The sequence below is a fragment of the Hyperolius riggenbachi genome, chromosome 6 (genome assembly GCF_040937935.1).
Source record: "Hyperolius riggenbachi isolate aHypRig1 chromosome 6, aHypRig1.pri, whole genome shotgun sequence".
Lineage (NCBI taxonomy): Eukaryota > Metazoa > Chordata > Amphibia > Anura > Hyperoliidae > Hyperolius > Hyperolius riggenbachi.
In genome coordinates this window covers 73,603,765-73,619,805 of record NC_090651.1, presented here as the reverse complement: position 1 = coordinate 73,619,805, position 16,041 = coordinate 73,603,765, and the positions used below count along the sequence as shown (strand labels likewise).

Genomic DNA, 16,041 nt, shown 5'->3' with positions numbered 1-16,041 from the left:
ACTGAAGTGAGAGTGATATATGTAGGCTCAGCTGCCATATTTATTTCCTTTTAAGCAATACCAGTTGCCTGGATATCCTGCTGATCCTCTCTGTCTCTAATACTTTTAGCCATAGACCCTGAACAAGCATGCAGTAGATCAGGTGTTTTTGACATTACTGTCAGATCTGGCAAGATTAGCTGCATGCTTGTTTCTGGTGTGATTCAAACACTACTACAGCCAAATAGGTCAGCAGGGATGCCAGGCAACTGGTATTGTTTAAAAGGATATAAATATGGCAGCCTTCATATACTTCTCACTTGTCCTTTAAAGGGTACCTGAACCAACATGTGAAATGATGAGGTAAACATGTATGTATTCTCCCACAGATCTAGACTGTGTTCCCTGTTTCTTTTTCTGACTGTAGGGGTTAAGAATGTAGATATGTTGATGACACTTTCCCTTCTGTCAGACTGTGCAACTGTTATTACAAGCCATCACCTTTTGCATAGCAGAGGAACGCTTCTGAATTCAGGGAACAGGTACAAAAAGGTCGATTGTTCGAGATAGGAGGTGTCATTCAGCTGAGACTAAGAAATATTAAATTTGTGTTTTTAGCTTTCAAACACAAAATAAGACTATGGATACAATTGTTTATTTCATCAGCCCAGCATTCATACAGCGCTGCGGTAGATTGCGCTATATAAATCCTAAGTAATAAAAAAATAATAATAATCAGTTTACTTCTGCTTCATTTTTGCTTTAAAATCATCACATCTATTACCGGCAAGTTTTTTTTCCCTTACCATGGTGATCAGTCCTGTAATTCCCTACTGTAATAAAGTTCACAGCTCCATTCAGTTTTGCTTGCAATATTTCTTGCATGTCCACGACTCAATTAAAGGGGACCAGAATTGTGCCACACAGCAAAGGGTAAAATGGTAACCATGGCAACGTAGCAGCTGTGGTTTCCCTCTAGGCAGAGATAAACACAGAAGCTTAGAGATGACAATCAGACCCCTAGACACCCACCAGGTCCTAGGCAGCTGCCTAGGTCGTCTCGCGCATGATATGGCTGTGATTGTCAAGCAAAAGCGTTTGGCATGCTTCTAGTGTGAATAAAGCCTTGTAGGAACATTATTTGATATTAACAGGATGGGATTATAAAGGATATCATGGAAAATTGTGTTTCATTATAATAAGCCTGCATATGTGTCCTGGATGCATCAAATTCATTATCCAAGTTCTTGAAATTTGAAAAAAAAGATTTATGATGCATCCTTGCTGGTGGGATAGTGAGGCTTGTCATCCCCTTTATTTGCATGATGCTCTTTGTTGCGATTGTCTTCATCATTGTTGGTTGGATGGTGATGTCTGTTCCCATCTTTCCCATGCCCCTCGCTCTTATGGTCATGCTGCTGGTGGCCATCCACTTTACCATCTTCCTTATGAGTGGCTTCACTTTCTGCTGTTTTCCCTGTCTTTACCTCTGAGGCATTAGCAGAGCCACCATTCTGTTTGGAAAGACAAGAGAGACTGTAATGTAACCGATCTCTGCAATGTGGATTAGGGCCCGTTCAGATTACAAATGCGGATGGTTATGCGTGCGGAACGCGTGCGGAGCGCAACGCGTACGAACGCATGGCCATCCGCGTTTGTGTGCGTTGCGTGGCTGATCCCATCACTGAAAAGTGAATGGGACAGCGGCAGCCACGCGTTTTAGCAAAATCTGCGTGCAGCATGCGTTACCGGACCGCACAGGTCCGGAACGCATGCAGTGTGAACATCAGACATTGCACTCTATGCAATGTCTGATGTTGAGCGTATCGGCCACCTGCAGGCGTTTCCAAAACGCGGCTGGAAACGCGTGCAGTGTGAACACTCCCTAAATTAGCAGCCAGAGGCTTGACAGAAAGTAAGTCCCCTAAATGGGTGGGAGTAGAGTTTAGACAAGACAAGACACAGAAGATTTATTTTTGCGCTTTTCTCCCGGCGGACTCAATGCGCCTGAGCTGTAGCCATTAGGGCGCACTCAGTAGGTAGTAGAAGTGTAAGGTTCCATTCCCATTGGGGTGATTTGCGGTTGTTTTCCACCAATTCCTGAATCGCTAGCACTTTGGAAAGCACTAGTGTATTTAAAAGGATATGGAATTGATCTCACAGTAGCGATCACCAGCGATTCGCAATTCACAGATAACGCAAACACGGTGCATGCAATGCTTGTTCACGAGTGAAATGTTAAAAATTGTGATCACTCAAAAATCCTGAAAATTTCCAGTAAAAATATGAAAAAAAACCCCCCAAAAAACAAAAAAACACCTTGTTGCTCGTTTTGCAATCCCCAGTGTGAACAGGGCCCTAGGAGTCTTGCCCAAGGACTCCTTATTGAATACGTTTAGCTTCTTATTACACTCTAGATTTAAAACTGACCATACACTATGTGTTTTGTAGTAGACTAGAGAAACAATCAATATCTCCCTGACATCTGTTATTTCCCTGATCTGCCACATTGTACTATTCACAATTAGCCTCGGTTCACATTTGCAGCGGATGCAAAACAGGATGGTATGAACTTCGCTATGCCGCACGTCTGCACTGCCTGTTTTGCATCTGCTGCACTCGTCCACCTGCCCCTTCTATGATGATCGCTGATACTCACATATCCCCCCATTCAACCTCTGCTGACTCTTCCTTCCAAAGCCGGTAAACAGACTGGAGGCCGTCTGGAGCATGGAGCTCTCGATAGAATTACAATAGATGAATTCTACCTAGCAACAGGGAGAGTTTTCATTGATCCACCATGAATCAAAAGTCTTTTGCAACCCAATGGAGATCCTTATGCCTGTGCCGATCACCAATCTCTTTCCCGGGACAAAGCGGAGAAGTCAGCAGTGGCAGAACGGGGGACATGTGAGTATTTGCAAGACGGTGGCGATCGGAAGATGGGGGAAGGATCTGGATTAGCTATTGAGGTGAGTACCCGTTTGGGGCACTTTTTTCACAACAGGTACACTTTAAAGCCCATGGATAATAATGGGATGTCATTAAAGTGAGTATGAAGCGACAGATACTCAGCTAAGGAGAGGGAAGGCTTTGGGTCTCTTGCTGGTCTCCTCATTCCCCCGCAGGCTCCTCTGTTCCTCCCATCCCAGACTTCTGCAGTCTTCAGAAGCACTCAGGCTCCCAAAGACCGGCGGCTCTGTACTGCATGCTCGAGAGAGGGCGCTCGCATGTGCGTAGTATGGAGCAGCCAGTCTTAGGAAGTGCTTCAGAAGACTGCCGAAGCCAGCCCAACCCAGAAGAGAGCGTGGACTGCTAACGGGGGAGTCTGCAGGAGAACGCGGAGGAAGGGAGGTGAATGGGAAGGCTCTATAGGACCCAAAGCCTTCCCTCTCCTTAGGTAGTTATCTGTTTTTATATGTTTTTTTATTTTTAAAATAGCTTAAGACTTCCTATAAAGTTCATATACTTGTATAAAGACAGGTGTCCCTATACTTTTGGCAATATAATAGTTAATAAGGAGATTAGGTTTATAATTCAGGCCATACTGTAGCTCCTCTTTAATAGGCTGTTAGATGGTATATTTAGATTTGTGCTTGGCGTTGGGCTTGAAATATTTTCTCCATTCCCCAGCCCAGCACTCAAGGAGGTAGCATTTACGCCCAAACCGCCCGTGAGTTTGTACTATATTGAGGGTCCCGGTCAAAATAATTATAATCATTATTTCCCAGCAAATCCAGTCCCCTAAAGTTTTGTATACAAGAACTCTGCGTGACGGATGAATCAGCAGATTAGCGGTTACCGTGGCAGTCCAGGTGACATTGGCGTAGAAACTGCAGTTCTGACAATAGTCTTCATAATAAGTGGCGTTAATGGCAGCCTCTACGTATGGGTAAAAGAGGAAGCTGAGAGGCAATCGTATATGAAAGGTGAGACGCCCACACCTGTAAAAATAAAAGAAAGAAAAAATAAACACTTTTTTAATATCGTACAGATTTCTGAAAGCTGTATATGGTCAGGTATAGGACAGGACATAGCAGGCCACTCATAACCAGATAAGGCATGGCAGGAGCTACGGAGCCCAGGAAGTGTGTGTATGTGCACTGTTACGGGTATTGTCACACTAATTAAATTATAGAGAGTTCCTCTTTTGCAGGAAGTAACATCACTGCCCACAAGACTCTGGAGCATGGGTGTCAAACTCAAATACAAAGTGGGACGAGATTGTACACTGGGACCTAGTTGCGGGCCAACCTCAATGTCTATTGGCCACCCTCCTCCCTTATAAAGTTCCCTGGTGTCTAGTAATCCTCCCTCCCCTATACGGTTCCCTGGTGTCTGGAGACCCCCACTTTCCCCTATACAGTTCCCTGGTCTCTAAGGGCTCCACCCTGCCCTTTATAGTTTCCTTTTGTTTGGTGCTTTCTCCCTACCTAGCCCATATGGCTTCCCAGGTGTTCTAGGGCTTCTCCTCCACTATAGCTTCCCTGGTGGTGTAGAGTGGGCCAAACATAATGCAAAGTGGGGGAACCACTTGAGGGCCAAATTTTTTGGCTCTGAGGGCCAGATTTGGCCCGCGGGCTGGAGTTTGACATGTATGCTCTAGAGGTAGTGGTATTTCCAAATCTATTCGGGTTTATTGCTATCCACTACAAGTTTCCTGATGATTCTAGTGTGCGTGTTAAAAGTTAACATATATCTGTATGTCCTTGAGAATACATTTCATGTTGTATGTGTCTGTACATCTCCACTATAATAAAATGCCTGTTGCTGCTTCTGCCTGTGTCTCTTTGTCCGTGTCAAGTTCGTTCTGCACATGTGCACTTTGGCCAGCTCCTGGGCTGCTGTGGCTCCTCATTGGCTGCCTGGGCAGACAGGGGTAGTCCGGAGTCCAGTGTGGGGAGGAGGGCAAATGAAGAGTGATCCTGTTGCCCATGGGTTCAAGTGCCCGCTACAGGGCATACAGTCTAGTATCCAAATAATATCCACAAACGTCCGTACACTATAATGTCTAAAAACATCTATTTTTAATCTTACATTACGCAGAGCCAAATGGGCCCCCTTGGGGAAGGGGGCACATTTTGCTATCTAAATGGGCGGAAGGGATGCAAATATCGCTATCGAGAGAAGAAGGTACATCTAGCTATCTAAATACTAGATGTACCTTTTCCACCCTCCATAACTACAACCACAGCCTGATGTGTGGCCACACCCATTTTGTTCAAGAGTGTGTGTGTGTGTGTGTGTGTGTGCGTGCGTGCGTGTGTCTTTGTACACGGTGCCTTACCAAACTTCTGCTATAGGGTCACTTTATTTGTAGTTCTGCCTCTCGTGCTGGATGTTTCATGTCAAGCAGACTCATATAGGCTTATATCAGAATTTCCACTCGTCAAGTTTTAGCAGCAAGGTCTATTTGTTTCCCCATTTACATTGTTTCTTTCCTGCAATGAGGGTTCTAACAGTCTCTACTATGTAACCATAACCCCAACAACTGGCTGTATGCCCATCATAACATCTTTCTGCACATATCTTCCCTTTATCTTAAACCCTTCCTTACCCCACTGGTCTTGTCTCTAACCATTTCCCTGAAAAATGCCTAATTATAACCATTCCGCTAAGCCTAACCTTATCCCCATAAATGATCCCTAACCTTAACCTTATGAACTAATGTGAACTGTATTCTATCCAGACACTTCCAGCAGTAAATACTAACTTATAACATTTATGAGCAGAGAAAAAAATAATTTCAATAATACTGCTTGTGTTTTGACAAGTGGCGGTGTTACGCGATGGTGAAAAGCTATCTTTTGTCGTGTCAGATGCAGGTACATGGGGGGCAGGGCCAGATTTGTACTCTTTACCGCCCAAGGCCGCTGTCACTAGCCGCCCCCCTTCAGTATAGGTAGCAAGATGACTCCTCCCCCCTTCCCTCCTGTATAGGTAGCCAAATGACTCCCTTAATCCCTTGTTTTCCCACTTCCCCCCCTTTCAGTATAGGTAGCCAGCCTGCCTTCACACCGCAGCAGCCGCTATCAGTTTCGCTCATTTCTCAGTTCGTCTCCAGTGCAGAAGCTTCCTCTTCCCATCTGTCTCCAATGCTGCCCAAATCCCTAGCCCTAGCTGTTTCATCAGTCCACAGAACACTATCCCAAAACTTTTGTGGTAGTGTTCTGTGGACTGATGAAACAAAATTAGAACTGTTTGGGCCCATGGACCAACGCTATGTTTGGAGGAGGAAGAACAAGGCCTATGAAGAAAAGAACACCTTGCCTACTGTGAAGCATGGCGGGGGGGTCAATTATGCTTTGGGGCTGTTTTGCTTCTGCAGCTACAGGGAAGCATCAGCGTGTGCAAGGTACCATGAATTCTCTTCAGTACCAGGAGATATTGGATGAAAATGTGATGCAGTCCGTCACAAACCTGAAGCTTAGGAGACGTTGGACCTTTCAACAGGACAATGATCCCAAGCATACCTCCAAGTCCACTAGAGCATGGTTGCAGATTAAAGGCTGGAACATTTTGGAGTGGCCATCGCAGTCACCAGACTTAAATCCAATGGAGAACCTCTGGTGGGACTTAAAGAGGATCTGTAACGTAAAAACGTCCCCTGGGGGGGTACTCACCTCGGGTGGGGGAAGCCTCCGGATCCTAATGAGGCTTCCCACGCCGTCCTCCGTCCCTCAAGGGTCTCGCTGCAGCCCTCCGTGAAAGATGACGTCAATATTTACCTTCCTGTCTCCTGCGCAGGCGCTCTGACGGCTGTCGGCTCCAAAGTAGGCGGAAATACCCGATCGCCGTCGGGTCTGCTCTACTGCACAGGCGCAAGTTTCCGGCGCCTGCGCAGTAGAGCGGACCCGACTGAGATCGGGTATTTCCGTGTAGTTCGGAGCCGAAAGCAGCCACAGCGCCCCCGCTGGAGCCAGCAAAGGTAAATATTGAATTTACAGTCGGGTATGTCGCCGGCTGTTCGGAGGGCTGCAGCGAGACCCCCGTGGGACAGAGGACGGCGTGGGAAGCCTCATTAGGATCCGGAGGCTTCCCCCACCTGAGGTGAGTACCCCCCAGGGGATGTTTTTGAGGTTACAGAGTCTCTTTAAAGAAAGCAGTTGCAGCACGCAAGCCTAAGAATGTGACTGAACTGGAGGCTTTTGCCCATGAAGAATGGGCTAAGATACCCGTAGATCGCTGCAAGACACTTGGGTCAAGCTATACTTCACGTTTAAAAGCTGTTATAACTGGAAAAGGATGTTGCACTAAGTACTAAGAATGAATGTCACTTGGGGGTTGAATAAAACTGATAATGATGTGAGCACAGAAAAGACATTTGTGGTTATTTCATTATAAATGTTATGTTATATTTGTCTGACTTACAAGTGCCTCTTTGATTTAATAATAAACAAGATGACTGAAAATGATCAAAATCAATGTCAAACTGGCCAAAACACCCATGTCAGTGGGGGTTGAATAATTTTGAACACAACTGTTGGTAGCTACAGGTGACCATTAGTACTAGGTAGCCATACTAACACTCAGTATAAGTAGCTAGAGGTGTCCCCAAGTATTAGGTAGCTAGACGTGCCCCCAACTGAAGGAAGATCTGGTCAGTGGAATGCAGAGACCCAGGTGAATAACCTGTAATTTGCACTCCACTTGGGAATCTGGTAAGGCGGAGGGATGTACTTGGGGAGGGGAGAAAGCATTATGGTAAATCCGGCCCTGTCGATGCTTCTGGTTATGTGATGAAAATTTCAGGTATACTGGTCACACTTATGTGGAAGGGGGGAGGGGGAGGGAAGCGGCGGGTAGAGAGGAAGAGGTAGGTGGAAGGCAAATGGGCCACATTTGTTTGGTGGGTGGGGGAGGGGGCTGGAAGCAAGTCTACACAGCCTATATTAGTTATGGTGGAGCTGCACTTGGTGTGCCATGGTCACTTGCTGTGACACACACACACACACACGGCTGCATCACTTGTTGTAAGGTTCTGGGGGATCTTCACAGGGGAAAGGGTGGGTGGTTCTAAGGAGGGGAGACCCATTAGATTGTTACTGGAGGGCCCCATAGATTATAGTTACTGCCCTGCTTCCAACAGTGATTAATGTACCTGAAGCGAAATAAAAGAAAGAATAGATACCCCGGCAATAGGAAGCCTCTGCGCATGAGCGCAGGAACAGTGGGTACAAAGACGATCTGTAAAGTCTACTGAGGTAAGTATATATATATATATGTTATGCCCAGCCCCCCCCCCCCCCCCCCCCCCCCCACTGACCCACACACAAACAGGTTTGCTTTAAACTGACATTCGGGTATCTCTAGATCATGTCTGCACTTGATAGACTGTCTGAATTATTAAGACATGTAGTAAAAGTTATTAAGAACCTGTAGTAAAAGTTGAGTGTGCTCAGAGCAACCAATAAGTTTTCAGTGAATGAAACAAGTAGCATGATTGCTCTGGGCACCTGCTCCACCTTTGCTGTAAGTTTCTGTCAGAGCTCCTGGGCTGCTGTTGTGCTGCACATCCGGCAATGAGTGATTACCTGTCATAAATCAGGAAGTCGTCTTTGTTTCCTCCCAGAATGCCCCACACATCTTCCTGGTCAGGGATCTGCTGGTATACTGGCACTCCCTCTGGCGCTCGCCTCTTCAGCTCTGGGTACAGGTATTTGGAGAGAGGACTCTGATCATTTACAATGATGTAGCTGATGTTAGTCAGTCCCTGACTGGCCAGTTTTTTACGCAGTGGGCCCATGCTACAAAAAAATGACAAAGATTTCACTCATCCAAGGAGATTAGAAACAGTTTTAAGTGATAAAATACTCATACTAAAGTGTGCTTGAAATAACTTAAATGACAACTGAAGTGAGAAGAATATGGAGGCTGTTATATTTATTTACTTTTAAACAATACCAGTTGCCTGGCAGCCCTGTTGATCTATTTGGCTGCAGTAGTGTTTGAATCACATCATAAACAAGCATGCAGCTAATCTTGTCAGATCTGACAATAATGTCAGAAACACCTGATCTGCAGCATGCTTCTTCAAGGTCTATGGCTAAAAGTATTAGAGGCAGAGGATCAGCAGGACAGTCAGGCAGCTGGTATTGCACTTAGCAACTTCTGTCACGCTTTTCTACGTCCTTGTTTACAAACACCTATAAACACATCTAGATATTTGGTTCCGTTTTCTATTTTTAGAAAACTGAGTACGTATAGTACCATCTTGTGGCCAAAAAGTAAAACTACTTCCAAATACACCATTATTCACTTACCATAGAAAAAGTAAATACATTTTCATTATTTTTGAAACTCCTTCACCCCTAAACCAAAATAAAATATTATCGCCATACTTTGTACTAGGGACACAATTTAAACATTGTAATAACCGGGGCAAATGGGCAAATAAAATGTGTCTGTTTTACCTACAATAGCACATTTTATTTTTAAACTACAATGGCTGAAAGCTGAGAAATGGTGATTTTTTTCATTTTTTTCTTCTTCTTCCCTGTCAAATGCATATAAAATAATATAATTCTTAGAATAAAGTACTGCCCAAAGAAAGCCCAGTATACAGTGGGTTGCAAAAGTATTCGGCCCCCTTGAAGTTTTCCACATTTTGTCACATTACTGCCACAAACATGCATCAATTTTATTGGATTTCCACGTGAAAGACCAATACAAAGTGGTGTACACGTGAGAAGTGGATCGGGAATCATACATGATTCCAAACATTTTTTACAAATCAATAACTGCAAAGTGGTGTGTGCGTAATTATTCAGCCCCCTGAAGCAATACTTTGTAGAACCACCTTTTGCTGCAATTACAGCTGCCAGTCTTTTAGGGTATGTCTCTACCAGCTTTGCACATCTAGAGACTGAAATTCTTGCCCATTCTTCTTTGCAAAACAGCTCCAGCTCAATCAGATTAGATGGACAGCATTTGTGAACAGCAGTTTTCAGATCTTGCCACAGAGTCTCGATTGGATTTAGATCTGGACTTTGACTGGGCCATTCTAACACATAGATTTGTTTTGTTTTAAACCATTCCATTGTTGCCCTGGCTTTATGTTTAGGGTCATTGTTTTGCTGGAAGGTGAACCTCCGCCCCAGTCTCAAGTCTTTTGCAGTCTCCAAGAGGTTTTCTTCCAAGTTTGCCCTGTATTTGGCTCCATCCATCTTCCCATCAACTCTGACCAGCTTCCCTGTCCCTGCTGTAGAGAAGCACCCCCAGAGCATGATGCTGCCACCACCATATTTGACAGTGGGGATGGTGTGTTCAGAGTGATGTGCAGTGTTAGTTTTCTGCCACACATAGCGTTTTGCATTTTGGCCAAAAAGTTCCATTTTGGTCTCATCTGACCAGAGCACCTTCTTCCACATGGTTGCTGTGTCCCTCACATGGCTTGTGGCAAACTGCAAATGGGACTTCTTATGCTTTCTGTAAGGAATACTTAAGTCACCTAAAAAATGACTTTTACTCACTCGAGGTTCCCCTCAGCCCCCTGCAGCTGAACGGTGCTCTCGCCGTGTCCCTCCGATGCGCCTGGACTCCCCGGCGGCCACTTCCGGTCTGGCCGTCACCGGCCGACAGGCTGGGAACGCGGCTGATTATCCGTGTCCCCGGCCGCAATAGCGCCCTCTATAATGCTATTGCGGCCGGGGACGCAGATAATCAGCCGCGTTCCCAGCCTGTCGGCCGGTGACGGCCAAACCGGAAGTGGCCGCCGGCGAGTCCTGGTGCATCGTAGGGACACGGCGAGGGCACCGTTCAGCTGCAGGGGGCTCAGGGGAGCCCCGGGTGAGTAAAAGTCATTTTTTTTTAGGTGACTTAAGTATTCCTTTAACAATGCCTTTCTTCTTGCCACTCTTCCATAAAGGCCAACTTTGTACAGTGCATGACTAATAGTTGTCCTATGGACAGAGTCTCCCACCTGAGCTGTAGATCTCTGCAGCTCGTCCTGAGTCACCATGGGCCTCTTGACTGCATTTCTGATCAGCACTCTCCTTGTTCAGCCTGTGAGTTTAGGTGGACGGCCTTGTCTTGGTAGGTTTACAGTTGTGCCATACTCCTTCCATTTCTGAATGATCGCTTGAACAGTGCTCCGTGGGATGTTCAAGGCTTTGGAAATCTTTTTGTAGCCTAAGCCTGCTTTAAATTTCTCAATAACTTTATCCCTGACCTGTCTGGTGTGTTCTTTGGACTTCATGGTGTTGTTGCTCCCAATATTCTCTTAGACAACCTCTGAGGACCTCACAGAGCAGCTGTATTTGTACTGACATTAGATTACACACAGGTGCACTCTATTTAGTCATTAGCACTCATCAGGCAATGTCTATAGGCAACTGACTGCACTCAGATCAAAGGGGGCTGAATAATTATGCACACACCACTTTGCAGTTATTTATTTGTAAAAAAAAATGTTTGGAATCACGAATGATTTTTGTTCCACTTCTCATGTGTACACCACTTTGTATTGGTCTTTCATGTGGAATTCCAATAACATTGATAAATGTTTGTGGCAGTAATGTGACGAAATGTGGAAAACTTCAAGGGGGCCGAATACTTTTGCAACCCACTGTAGATCATTTCAGTGTGATAATTAGTGATAAAGTTATTACCGAATGAATGGGAAGAGCTTTTGAGGGGAAAAAAACCTGCGGTAGAGAAGTAGTTAAAAGGAAATAAATAAGGCAGCCTCCATATCCCCCTGGCTTCAGTTGTCTTTTGAAAGAAGGCTTTGATAAATAATGGAATACACACTACTTGCATTATCAGTTAGTTTTATTCTAGCATACAAACTTGTCACTGTTATTGATTACTTCATACAGCACCACGGAATATGTTTGCACTTTATAAATCGATAATAATAATAATTACTATTATTTACAGTGAAAAATGAGTCATCAATAGTGTTTGCAGATGTTATCAGCATTTCAGTGGAGGCAAGATGATGAGTTTCGCCATACGTCTGGCAATTTTGCAGCTGATTGCAGTGCCACTATTTCAGGCCAAAATCGATCAAATGTATCAATCGTACCTGCTGGGAAATCTCAGGCCACCGTGGCTGAAGAGCAACGAATGCAAAGGAACCCCCGGCCACTATGCCCCCAAATGTTATATGCCACCCAGTGCCTGTATATTAAAATATCTCACCTGTCCGGCCTCCCGACACTAGTATTCACCCGCTTCGGCATTTGCTCCCCAGTCGCTGCCAGCGTATAGCACGTAATGCGTGTGTGACACATAACATATGAGGGACTGCAATGGATGCAGTGAGGTGGTGGTGTTGCATGCCTGATTTCTGAAATGCGGTGTATGGGCAGCCAACAGAGTTCTCTCTGATCAGATCTCTCCCTGATCAGTTTGATCAGATAGAGATCTGTCTCTTGGTTGATCTGCCCATCATCTCCAGATGCTTTAGACACACTATATAGTTTTATTTATGTGATTTGGAGGAAAAAAAACAAGTGCAGACCATAGAGACCTCATCTTGCAACGTACAAGACTGAAAGGATTCCTGAGCGCTAAATATATTAAAAAAAAAAAAAAGACGCCTACTTTGTGTGTGAGGAGTAGTGCAGAGGCTCACCGCACCTCCCGTGCCCTGGCGTCACGCTCTGTTCTCCGCCTCCTTTTCCCTGTTCTCTTTTGCCGGTTGGCGTGGTCAGTGCCCTCCGATCCAGACAAACTATGGTACACATGCGCAGTATGTGCACCTTGCGAGTGCGTGCTTACGTCATGTGGGGTCGCCGGGGAGCGCAGTCACAAGGCGCCCAAGCCTACAAACTGGGCATGTGCAGTGTAATATGTCTGGGCCAGAGAGCACCGACTGGGCCAACCAGCAATACAGAACAGGGCAAAGTGGGAGAGAACGGAGGGGGGCACAGGAGGTGCAGTAAGCCTCTGCAAAACTCCCCACACACACAGTAGGCATCTTTTTTAAAATATATTTAGCGTTCAGGTAGCCTTTAAATGATCTGCTGACAACATCTTGGTGCCTTGTACAACAGGAAACCTTCAGAGGTCTTGTGGAGTCCAGGCCTGGATGAGTCAGGGTTGTTTAGCAAGCACTAATGCTTCATACACACTTGAGATAAAAGTCTTTGGAAACTGAAAGATCACAGACCAATTTTACCCCCTTCCATGTAGTATGAGAGCTATATTCTACACAGTCTATTCTATGGAGCTGCACTCCCCATCAGATAAAATCTTTGCAGGATGCTGCACACACAGATGCCCGTACACACTCAAAAGATCATTATCTGCAAAAGATCTGTTCCTGCAAAAGATCCATTCCTGCAAAGTGCATTCATAGTCTATGAGATCTGCAGATCATCATACACACCTTGTTTAACAGACTTCATCTGCATATCTGGCAATCATCTGCAGATCTGAAAATCCATCCTGGTGGATCTGATCTGCAGATGATTGTCTGTTAAACCAAGTGTGTATGAGGATCTGCAGATATCATAGACTATGAATGTATTTTGCAGGAATGGATCTTTTGCAGGAACAGATCTTTTGCAGATACTGATCTGTTGTATGTGTACAGCATCTTTGTGTGCAGCATCTTGCAAAGATTTTATCTGATGGGGAGTGCAGCTCCATAGAATAGACTGTGTAGAGTATGGCTCTCATACTACATGGAAGGGGGTAAAATTGGTCTGTGATCTTGCCTTTTCCAAAGACTTTTATCTCAAGTGTGTATATGAACCATAAGGAGATCTGTACAGTATTTAGCTGGCCATATACTATTCAATTACCACTTGATTTTGTTTTCAATCGAAATTATGATACATATGATACAGATACCATCACAATCTCAGATCTGCACATGACCATCTTCTGTCCTCCTTTATAATCACCTCTTCACATGCACCTTTACAAGATTTCTCACGTACCTCACCCCTCCTCTTGGATCTCCTTCCAAAACACACCCAAAACTGTCAAATCTTTGAAATCTTTATACGCTCCATCAAATCTCACTTTTTCAAACAGGCATTTACTCTAATGTAAGCCATTCCCCTTCCATCTTTGGACAAGTTGTACTCCTTACTAAATATAACCTAAAAACACACTGTTTCTCAGTATACATATTGTATGCTACCCCTACCTTTTGTTTCCTCCCTGTTCCTTAAGATTGTAAGCTTGCAAGGGCAGGGCTCTCTCATCCCTTTGTGTCTTGGAATTTGCTATACAGTTTGTTCATCGTGTTACATTTGTCAATGTGATTTCTATGTCTACCAATTCTGTATTAGGTACCAATGTCTATATTTTGTGAATACCACTGTCTTTATTACTATGTACGCCATGATTCTTACACTGTACACTGCCACAGAATATGTTGGTGTTTCCTTAATCAATAATAATAAATACTGATGATCAATTATTTTACAGCTGACTAAAGACCAATATAGTTACATAGTTTGGTTAAAAAAAGACAGAAGGAAAAAAAACACACCATCCTGAACTCGCACATGTCCCAGTTGATCCAGGGGAAGGCACAAAACCTTACAAGGCTTGGGCCCATTAGCCTTATAACGGAAAATTCCCTTCCCAACTCCATATGGCAGTTAGATAAATCCCTGGATCAACTCTCCCAGGAATTACCTAATAATTATATCTGTGAATGTCCTTCAATGCAAGGAAAGCATCCAAGCCCTCTTTAAATGCAGATATAAAGTCTGCCATAACTACTTCCTGAGGTAAGATGAAGTTTTTTCTTCCATACATAGATCATTCATGTCCCTTTGTCCTTTGGACATGCCTAGGGTCAAAAAGCTCAACTGCCAAGCTTTTGTATTGCCCTCTGATGTGTTTATACATGGTAATCAGATCATTTCTCAGTCACCTTTTTTTCCAAGCTAAATAAGCCCAGTTTATCCAACCTTTATTGGTAAGTGAGCTCTTTAATTTAGTTGCCTGTCTTTGCAGATCAATCTTTTAATCAATGTAAGCCCTTAATATCGATCTTAATAATGCAAAATGTTTAAATCTACTTCAGTCTACGTCCAACTCAATGTTTTGTGTAATCGAAAGTCTAAATGGACAAAAAAATTGTCCAGTGTATGGCTACCTCTAGCTAGATGGTTTGAGTACTCTGACTGGTGTATCCAGGCTAGAGCTAGTTGAAGATGCCTGTAGTAAGGTGTTGCTTACCTACTGGCCTGCACCAGGCAGAAGTGACAACTGGCCTGCAGAAGAGCCACCACAGTGACAGTGCCATGGGACTTCAGCATGGGCACCTCCTCTCCAATGCTCCACCGCGGAGCCGGCTTACAGATCATCGTCTCATTCTCCGCGGAGTAAACCGCAGCTGATAGACACAGCAGGGTGATCACAAACAGAGATGCGCCCTTCATCATGCAACTGGAAAAAAATAAGACACAAATTATCAAAATGATCTCCACTACTTAGGATTCGACCGCTGTCCAGTGATTTCCTGTGGGGTCTGTTCCTTTGTCCCAGGCTGTTGCTGATTCACCAGTTGTCTCAGCTTGCATCACAAGCATTTGTCCAGTGCATCATTTGCACACCAATATGCTATAGTCATTCACAGCTTCCTCCCCCAGCTCACCTTGCCCTGCTGTCCTGCTTCTGTCTGCTGCTGTTGTGCAAACCTTTCAGACCAACTGCACTTTACTCCTGTAGCTCCTCCCTAAGGCGGGGGTGGGGGGCATCCCATTCAAGGGCATAAATGTTTGCTACATAAACTGTTCATTTATTAAAAGTGATTGCTGCTAGCTAACAATTTCTATAATTGCTGAAAAATAAAGCTTGTAGCCATGGCAACAACACATGGTTCTTGGTCAGGACTTTCCAGAATTCTAAAGTTGTCCATTTGTGTAACTAGAAAGTTTTTGTCTGAGGTCCACAGAAGGTGGTGTTATTGTTTCAGCATTCCCAGCAATATTTTTGGAGTATTGCAGTAAAGCTTGAGGCCCCGTTAGTGTGCGTTGCGTTACTCTGTTTTACCGCAGTGTAACGTGACGGCAATGCAAGTCATTGGGGCCTTTTACACTTACATCGTTGTGCTGAAAGTGTTCATCGAGCTACAATCCTGACGCTTAG

The 16,041-nt window shown here is 44.6% G+C and overlaps 1 protein-coding gene across 1 annotated transcript; it reads right to left on the bottom strand.

Moving 5' to 3' along the window:
- Positions 1 to 618: 618 nt before the first annotated feature.
- LOC137520923 (selenoprotein Pb-like) lies at positions 619 to 15,628 on the bottom strand. The gene is made up of 5 exons (XM_068239512.1): positions 15,548 to 15,628; positions 15,130 to 15,339; positions 8,514 to 8,726; positions 3,782 to 3,923; positions 619 to 1,493 (listed from the first exon to the last, which is right to left on the bottom strand). The coding sequence occupies exons 2-5, from the start codon at positions 15,333 to 15,335 to the stop codon at positions 1,248 to 1,250; spliced, it is 807 nt and encodes a 268-aa protein (XP_068095613.1). The 5' UTR covers positions 15,336 to 15,339; positions 15,548 to 15,628; the 3' UTR covers positions 619 to 1,247.
- Positions 15,629 to 16,041: the final 413 nt, after the last annotated feature.

What these genes read in the sequence shown, in the direction of transcription:
- LOC137520923 (XM_068239512.1), bottom strand. Translation starts at nt 15,335, where the DNA reads ATGATGAAGGGCGCATCTCTGTTTGTGATCACCCTGCTGTGTCTATCA. An exon ending in TGCCTGGTGCAGGCCAGTAG is followed by an intron (nt 8,727 to 15,129) that starts GTAAGCAACACC and finishes ATTTTTTTGTAG; the next exon opens with CATGGGCCCACTGCGTAAAA. An exon ending in GACTTCCTGATTTATGACAG is followed by an intron (nt 3,924 to 8,513) that starts GTAATCACTCAT and finishes TTATTTTTACAG; the next exon opens with GTGTGGGCGTCTCACCTTTC.